At 40.4% G+C, this 9,279-nt stretch overlaps 1 protein-coding gene across 1 annotated transcript in view; it reads left to right on the top strand.

Moving 5' to 3' along the window:
- The first annotated feature begins 785 nt into the window (after window positions 1-785).
- The window catches only part of Spidr (scaffold protein involved in DNA repair), a 219,811-nt gene continuing 211,317 nt past the window's right edge, over window positions 786-9,279 (top strand). Inside the window, exons 1-3 of the mRNA XM_021209189.2 lie at window positions 786-855; window positions 6,247-6,402; window positions 7,230-7,296. Of these exons, the coding sequence (XP_021064848.1) occupies window positions 823-855; window positions 6,247-6,402; window positions 7,230-7,296 (256 nt within the window). The 5' untranslated portion in view covers window positions 786-822. The remainder of the gene's footprint in view (window positions 856-6,246; window positions 6,403-7,229; window positions 7,297-9,279) is intronic.

The following is a 9,279-nucleotide window of genomic DNA, read 5'->3' as shown; positions in this document are numbered from 1 at the left end:
ACACACATATATATATATATTGGTTTTTCGAGACAGGGTTTCTCCATGTAGCCCTGGCTGTCCTGGAACTCACTCTGTAGACCAGGCTGGCCTCGAACTCAGAAATCTGCCTATCTCTGCTTCCCAAGTGCTGGGATGAAAGGCGTGCGCCACCACCGTCCGGCTCCTATAGTCTTTTTTTAAAATTGGAAATCTTTGCTCTTGATATTTATGAATTTTATATTTAAGAATTCCTCATTAATTAGAGAAGTACTATTCCTTTTCCTGGCTTACTAATGTTTTATTACTAATTTACAATAATTATTGAATTCTAGTTTACAGTTGCCAAGCCAAGGACCACCATATCCCAGAAGCCCACCCGTACTTGTGCTACATCATTTTGCATATAAATAAGGAGAACACCCCCTCCTCGCTCTCTTCTGTTCTCTCTCCTTCTCTCTCTGCCACTCCGTAGTCTCTCCCTCTCAATAAAACCTCTTCAGTGGAACCGCCTGGGCCTAGTGTGCTTCTTGGTGACCCGCTATTCTAACTCATCACTGGTTACTGCTCTAAGGCTTTGCTTAGCTAGGAGAGAGGGTGACCTACTGTAGATCAACTCTCAGGCTCCCTCCCTAAAGGGCGAGAGGAACAGCCTAGACAGCAGCTCCCTCAGTTTGAGACTGCGGAACTTAGGACAAGGGCTTTCGCAAGGGGCGGGGCGTCTCCGGAGGGAAGGGGGCGGGGCGCGGGGCCGGGCGTCTCCGGAGGGAAGGGGGCGGGGCACGTGGTGGGCGGCTTCCGGATGGGGCGGCGAGTGAGAGGGGAGGACTGTGCACGTAGGAGATGTCTGGAGCCCGCCGCCCCGGCACGTCCAAGGTATGCTGTGCTGTTGCCATGAAAGCAGAGGGCCGGCGCGCAACCTCCGTGGGCTTCTCGTGCCTGCCCCTGGTCCGGTGAAGGGAGCTGGTGCGCCCAGTCTGACCAGCACGAGCCCGTTGGTGGCGGTCGGTCTAGGCAGGGTTCCCTAGCTCTGCCTCTGCCCAGATCTGCTGAATGGTCCTGGGAACCAAGCGGGTGGGTGGCTGACCGGGAGGAACTGAGTGTGTGAGCTGGCGTCTGGCAGTTCATTTGCCTCCGTTTTATTCTGTTGCTTAACACACCAAGACAGTAGTTGGTATTGGAGTATCTCTTCTGACTCGTCTCAGGCATCTTTTGCTACACTTTGCTTTCCCGCCCAAACTTTCTGAGAGGCGTGCTTCTCCCGAGTCTCCCGCGGTCTCTGTATACTGTAGGCACGGAGGGTAGGAACTGTTACATGGATGAAATTTAAGTGATCCTCTTCATTTCTCCGTCATTGTGTTTCTGTTGGATCATATTTTGTCTTTTCAAAGTTCCTCACTTACAGATGTTTATTTCATAATACTCAAAATTTAGAACAGCAAACGGTGCTTCTTTCCCTCGCCTGCTCTTCATTTCACTAAATGCTAAACTCCCTTCACACTAACATTCGTACTTATTTCTCAGATAGCCTTGAAAGATGACACTGTGAACTTTGTAACTTATTTAGGGACTAAAAGCACTTATGACTTATGATTTAAAAGACTAATTTAATTTCAGAAAGACTAAAATGTGAAAAAAAATCAAGGAATTAAAACATTTCTAAATCTAACATAAATTAGTTATTGCAGCCCTCGATACACTTGCTATCTGTATACATTTATTTAAGCGTCCCAAAAGTCCTGATTCACTCTTATAGTTGCTCATTCCCTTTTCCTAACTGCCCAGCTCCAAATTTTGACTTTGTGCCTTTTCTCAGCTTTAAGAGTTTGCCCTGGATTGTGATTTTAGCTGTCACTACAGCATAAAGAAATAAGTGTATTATGAAATCATTTGTTTAGTTTACCATGTCCTAGCAATTTTTCCTAACATAGAAATCTGTTGTTTGTGTTATTTCTTTCTGCCCTCTTCATTTTATTAGTTTTCAATAGGTTTTTTTTTTTCAGTAGTTGTGTTACTTAATTGTTATGTAAAGATTGCCTCAAAAGTGAAGCAGCTTTCCACAAGTATTGCTATCAGGATTCTGACTGTAGCTTAACCTTATGATTGTAGCCCAAGTTTCTCAGAGTCTTCACCCAAGTTCACTGAGGTGGGGGTGGGGGTGGGGGTGGTTGTGGTAAGTTTCAGTTTGCTATTTCCATAGTGTGACTCACAACTTTGTCAACAACAAATGAGACAGGATCTCATGTAACACAGGCAGGCTCTGAATTAATTAGCTAATCAGTTAATTAATTAAATGAAAGCCAGGTGTGGTGGCTTTCATTTAATTAATTAACTGATTAGCTAATTAATTTGCTTTTGGTGGAGGGAGCGGGGCTTCTGGCAGGTTCTGTATACTTGGTGTTTTAACTACGGTATGCCTTGGGGTAGTTTCTTTACTGGACTTGTGTCTCGTACTCAGTGTGTTTCTTTTGTCTGAGTGTGTTTTTCCTTAGTTTGGAGAAGATCTTGTGGAAGATCTTGTGGTCTATGGCATTCACCTGGGATTCTTCTTCCTCATCTATTACAATTATTTGAAAGCTTGATCTTTTCATGGTATACAAGATTTCTTGGTATGTTTCTTTCCTGTGAGTTAAAAAATTCATACTCTGCTTTTTGGGGGTCCCAATCTTCTGTCCTCGGTTTGATTTATTTCTACTTGGCTTTCCTTTGAGTTTTCCAGCTATGTTATTGAAATTTCAGTTTATCTTCACTTCAGTTTGAGGGACCTACCATGTTTCTGTGTCCTTATTGAATTCAGTTTTCTTTCTGGTTTTGGCATTTAATTACTGAGTATTGAGTATTATAAGTATGTTTTGCCCTGTACTGAAATGCCCGCTATTGGTGGTTTCCCCCTTGTTGGACTCCTTCCAGATCCCCCTACCGCTTTGCTCTTTCCTAGATCTACTCCCTCTTCATTTCATCTTCAGAAAGGAGCAAGCCTCCAAGAGGTAACGGTCAAACAGGACAAGACAAGATTCAAAAAGACAAGGTGAAAGCCCTCATATAGAGTCTGGACAAGGAAACCCAATAGGAGGAAATGAATTCCAAGCACAGGCAAAAGAGTCAGAGACACAGCTGCTCCCAGTGTGAGGAGTCCCACAAACCCATGAAGCTAACAGCCATAACATATATGCAGAGAACCTGCTGCAGACCCATGCAGGCCCCATGCTTGCTGTTTCAGTCTCTATGAGTCTGTGTGACTCCTACTTAGTTGGGTCATGTTCTCCTGGTGTCCTCTGTCCCCTCTGACTCCCACAATCTTTCTTCTCCCTTTTCTACTGGGTTCCCTGATCTCCTATGGGAGGAACCCAATGGAGACCTCCAATTTAGACTCTTTCTATATAATGTCTGGTTCTGGGTATTTGTACCCAGATGCATCTGCTGCCAGAGGAAGCCTCGCTGATAATGACTGGCAAGGCATTATTGATCTGTAAGTATAGCAGAATATCATTAATGATCATTTAGTTTTTTTTTTTTTTTTGGTCCAGTTATATTTGGTTTTTACCCTAGGTCTCAGAGCTATCCCATCTCTGGTTCTTGGCCATTCAGGCAGTTTGGGCATGGGCTCTATCTTGTGGCATGGGTCTCAAGTTAAGCCAAACATTGTTTGGCCACTCCCACAAATTCTGCACATCTTGCAGGGCTGGATAGGTTCCAGCTTTCTCTTTTGGTAGCCTGCAAAGTACCTTCCCATACAAAAGAGACTAGAACATAGGGGCGAAAACTCCATACAGGCACCAGCTGGACCTCTCCAGGTTCAATGAGCTGTGTAGATGTCCTCAGCAATTGGGCCCCACTGTTAGTTTTCAGAGAGCAACCTTCTATCAGCCTGAGTTGTTTAGGAAACTCCAAGGGAACCACTCGACCAACAACTCAACTGAATGCAACCCAGTTCCACCGGTGGAAGCCTTGCCTAGCTACAAAAAATGACTAGTTCAGACTCTGTTTTCCATTCCTAGGAGTCTTCATTAGGGTCAACCTCAGAGATTTCAGGAAGTTTGCACTATACAAGGTTTTTGTACTACTCTCCCAGTATTCTGTACTTTTTTTTTTTTTTTTTTTTTGGCTAATATTCACTTAATAGTGAGTACATACCATTCATGTCCTTTTGTGTCTGAGTCACCTCATTCAGGAAATTTTCTAGTTCCATTTGCCTGCAAAACTCATGATGTCCTCGTTATTAGTAGCTGAGTAGTATTCCATCATATAAATGAACCACATTTTCTGTATCCATTCTACAATTATGGGACATCTGGGTTGTTTCCAGCTTCTGGCTATCACAAATAAGATTGGTATGAACATATTGGAACATGTGCCCCTGTGGCATGGTGGGGCATCTTCTGGGTATATGCCCAAGAGTGGTATAGCTGGGTCTTAAGGTAGATGAATTTCCAACTTTCTGAGGAGCCTCCAGATTGATTTCCAGAGTGGTTATACCAGTTTGTGGTTGTACCCACAAGCAACGGAAGAGTGTTTCTCTTCCTCTACATTCTTGTCAACATGTGTTGTCACCTGAGTTTTTGATCTTAGCCATTCTGATTGGTGTAAGGTGGAATCTCAGGGTCTTTTTGATTTGTATTTCCCTGATCACTAAGAACTTTGAACAAGTGCTTCTCACCCATTTGAGATTCGTCTGTTGTGAATTCTCTGTTTAGCTCTATATCCCATTTTTTGATTGGGTTGTTTCATTTTTTTGGAGGTTAGCTTCATTAGTTCTGTATATATTTTGGATATTAGCCCTGTATTGGATGTGGGGTTAGTGAAGATTTTTTTTCCCAATCTGTAGGTTGCCGATTTGTCCTATTGACTATGTCCTTTGCCTTTGCCTTACACAAGCTTTTCAGTTTCATGAGGTCCCATATATCAATTCTTGATCTTAGGGCCTAAGCCATTGGATTTCTGTTTAGGAAATTTCTCCCCCTTTCCCCAACTCCCTGTGCCACTGAGTTCAAGGCTCTTTCCTACTTTTTCTTCTAGTAGATAGATTCAGTGTACCCAGTTTTATGTTGAGGTCCTTGATCCACTTGGATTAGAGCTTTGTGCAAGGTGGCAAATATGGATCTATTTTAATTTTTCTATATACCAACTGCCAGTTTGACCAGCACCATTGATTGAAGATACTTTCTTTTTTCCATTGTATATTTTTGGCTTTGTCAAAGATCAAGTGTCTATAAGTATGTGGTTCTATTTATGGGTCTTTAATTCTATTCCATTGATCAACCTGTCTGTCTCTGTACCAATACCATATAGTTTTTAATCACTATTGCCTGCGGTCTGGGATGGTGATTCCCCTAGAAATGTTAAGAGTTGTTTTTGCTATCCTGGGTTTTTTTGTTTTTCCATGTGAAATTGAGAATTGCTCTTTCCATGTCTTTGAAGAATAATTGTGCTGGAATTTTGATTGGGATTGCATTGAATCTGTAGATTGCTTTTGGTAGGATGGCCATTTTTACTATGTTAATTCTACCAATCCATGAACATGGGAGATCTCTCCATTTTCTGAGGTCTTCTTCAATTTCTTTCTTGAGAGATTTGAAGTTCTTCTCATACAGATCTTTCACTTGTTTGATTAGAATTACTCCAAGATATTTTATATTTTTGTGACTATTGTGGAGAGTGTTGTTTCCCTAATTTCTTTCTCAACACATTTATCCTTCAAGAAGAAGAAGGCTACTGGTTTGTTGGAGTTAATTTTATGTCCAGCCACTTTGCTGAAGATGTTTATCAGCTGTAGAAGTTTTCTGGTAGAATCTTTTTTTGGTTGCTTATGTATACTGTCATATCATCTGCAAATAGTGATACCTTGATTTCCTTGTTATCTTATTGCTCTAGCTAGAACTTCGAGTACTATATTGAATAGATAAGGAGAGAGTGGTCAACCTTGTCTTGTCCCTGATTTTAGTGGGATTGCTTCAAGTACCTCTCCATTTAATTTGATCTTGGCTGTTAGTTTCCTGTATATTGCTTTTATTATGTTTAGGTATGGGCCTTGAATTCCTGATCTGTCTAATACATTTAACATGAAGGGGTGTTGTATTTTGTCAAATGCTTTTTCAGCATCTAATAAGATGATTGGTTTTACTGTCTGGTTGCTATCTATATCCATGTCAAGTTTCCGAGTCATTCGAAGACTATGCTTTTACTGAAACTGTTTCTGGGTTCTAAATTGCTAATTGTATTTATTATAACAAAGTTGGCTTTCTTTTTCTTTAAAAATCACTTCTGCAGAGAAAAAGGAATTGGCGTATAGAACACCCATCCTTTCTAGAAGAGAGGTCACAGCAGTTGAGACGGGGAAATTTCAAGACAGTGGAAGCAGCTGACTCTCTCTCTAAAGCCTGGCTCAAGTGTGGAGAAGGATTTCAGGATACCTCTGAGACCCTGGTAAGAAAGCTATAAAACAGTTTGTCATGAATGGAGAAGATTCTGAGTATCTAGCCTATTGCATCTAGTTTCTTTGGAATTCTCTTATTTTTCAAAGCATTACTTTTCTTTTTCGTGTTTTGAATGTCTTTAATAATTTTGTCAAGTTAGTGTTTCCTTCCTCTGTCCCTGTAGCATCTATGCATACTAAGGATGCTGGTAGGTATGAAATTATTATTATTATTATTATTTTTGGTTTTTCGAGACAGGGTTTCTCTGTATAGCTCTGGCTGTCCTGGAACTCACTTTGTAGACCAGGCTGGCCTTGAATTCAGAAATCCGCCTGCCTCTGCCTCCCGAGTGCTGGGATTAAAGGCATGTGCCACCACGCCCAGCCAGGTATGAAATTATTGAACATATTATTCTATATAAAGAGTGTACTTATGAAATATGTGTATACTCAGAAGCTCTTGTCAGTCCAGTTCCAGTTAATTTTTATATATGTTGTAAATTATAAAGGAGTGGTGTTATAAACTAAAGATAGTATGGTTGAAGCTAGTAATAAGTGGTACTCATATATATGAGAAAGCATTGATATTGACTATTATATAAAATGTTTTAACAGTTCAGCTTAGAGTCTTAAAAAATATGAAAACAAATTTGAGTGTCTCTAAGGACTACATGTTTTGGGAATACTTATTTGGTGAATATTAAAAAAATGCAGAGGACTATATCAAGGAGAGTATAATTTAATACTGAATATTTTACAAAATAGTGTTTAGAGATATTTAGCCTTTTCCACATGAGTCATATAAGTTAAATTATTTTTATTATTATTTTCCCTGCAGTCATTAGCAAGTGAAAAGACAGGTATTACTGGAAAGCACCTGGAATTATCTCCAAAACCAAAGACAGGTAACAATGTTTTGTTTTAATTCTTCCTTTCTTTCTTTCTTTCTTTCTTTCTTTCTTTCTTTCTTTCTTTCTTTCTTCCTTTTTTTTAACCTCTCATATTGGAGATCAAAACTTTGGAGTCTTTAGACTTGTATGCAAGTCATCTACCACCTCACTAAATTCCCCAAATCTAAAATGTTGATTTATTGACAATGAGCTTAAGGCTATTTTTCAGTGATTTTTTTTTTTTTTTTAATTTTTTGAAAATGTCACAGTTTGGATAGTTTGCATATTCAGGGTTAATTAATGTAAAAGGTCTTTTTGATTCATCTCCATCATACTCTTCCAGGTCCTGCCGGTGACTACTTACATTTTGGGTACCCTTACTGGGTTTCTTCTTTTTTTTTTTTTAAATAATTTTTAATTTATTCTTTCATATATTATATCCCGACCACAGTTTCCTTTCTTCTCTCCTTCCTGTTTCTCCTCCTAATCCCCCATCCATTCCTCTTCTATTTTCCTTCAGAAAAGGTCAGGCCTCCCAGGGATATCAACCAAACATGGCATTTCAAGTTACAATAATACTAGCCACCTTCCCTCATATTAAGACTGGGAGAGGCCACCTAGTAGGAAGAAAAGGGTCCCAAAAGCAGGCAACAGAGTCAAGAGACAACCCCTGCTTACACTGTTAGGAGTCTCATAAGAAAACAAGCTACACACCATAGCATATATGCAGAAGGCCTAGGTCAGACCCATACAGGCTCCACGCTTGTCAGTGCAGGCTCTGTGTGCCATTGTGAACCCGGGGTTAGTTGATTCTGTGGATTTTCTTATGGTATCCTTGACCTCTCTAGCTCCTATAATCCTTCCTTCTCCTCATCTTCAGGATTCACTGAACTCCACCCAGTGTTTGCCTGTGGGACTCTGCATCTGTTTCCATCAATTGCTAGATGGAGCCGCTTTGATGACTGTTATATGAGGCTCTTGTCTCTGGGCTATCTGGCCTCTGGTTCTGGGACCTTGAGGCAGTGGGTTCCCTCTTGTGGCTTGGGTCTCAAGCTAGACCAGTCACTGCTTGTTCAATCCCATAATTTCTGTGCCACCATTACCTCTTACTGGGTTTATTTTAGTCATAGAATCTAATTCAGCAGTTCTCAACGTGAAGGTCATGACCCCTTTTGTGTGAATGACCCCTCCACAGGTTCACCTAACACCACTGGAAAAGACAGATATTTACTTTACAACTCATAACTAGCAAAATCACAATTATAAAGTAGCAACCAAAATAAATTTATATTTAGGGGTCACAACAATATGAGGAACTGTAGGGTCATAGCATTAGGAAGTTTGAGAATTACTGATTTAGTCGGGTAGCTCAGGTTTAGAACATCAGGGAAATAATGAATAAATAAATAAACAAATTCTAGTGTCACAAAAAATTTTCATATGGAAAATAAACATGATTTATACTATAGGAACCACTGCTACAAACTGGTGAATTAGTTATGGAGGCTTTATAACTACAAATACAAGGAAACTCTATTCACAAAAATTAGGGATTGATGTTATCTTCGCAACAATACATCCAGAGAATTCAGCTATTTTGAGTGCTGTAATATTAATATGGGATTGATTCTCCTGGGTGAAAGGTGGCAGCTTGGTATCTTAGATTAAATTCTTGAGGCTACTGTTGGTGCTGAGGGTTTTTAGCCAATGAACTATGGCTTCTTTGGGAAGATAGACCTTTTTCAGAACCTTGGCTAGAACCTGTCACATAGGGTTATCCCCACTAAAGATGGTATGATGAAGTTAGGGAATTTTAAAGAAATATCTATTTTATGTATATGAATGATCTATCTGCATGTACATCTGCATGCCAGAAGAGGGCATCAGATTACATTATAGATGGTGGCGCACGCCTTTAATCCCAGCACTCGGGAGGCAGAGGCAGGTGGATTTCTGAGTTCGAGGCCAGTCTGGTCTACAGAGTGAGTTCCAGGACAG

The sequence above is a fragment of the Mus pahari genome, chromosome 12 (genome assembly GCF_900095145.1).
Source record: "Mus pahari chromosome 12, PAHARI_EIJ_v1.1, whole genome shotgun sequence".
In the NCBI taxonomy this organism is placed as follows: Eukaryota; Metazoa; Chordata; class Mammalia; order Rodentia; family Muridae; genus Mus; species Mus pahari.
Note: the sequence above shows the minus strand (reverse complement) of the source record. Positions and strands in the feature narration are given on the sequence as shown.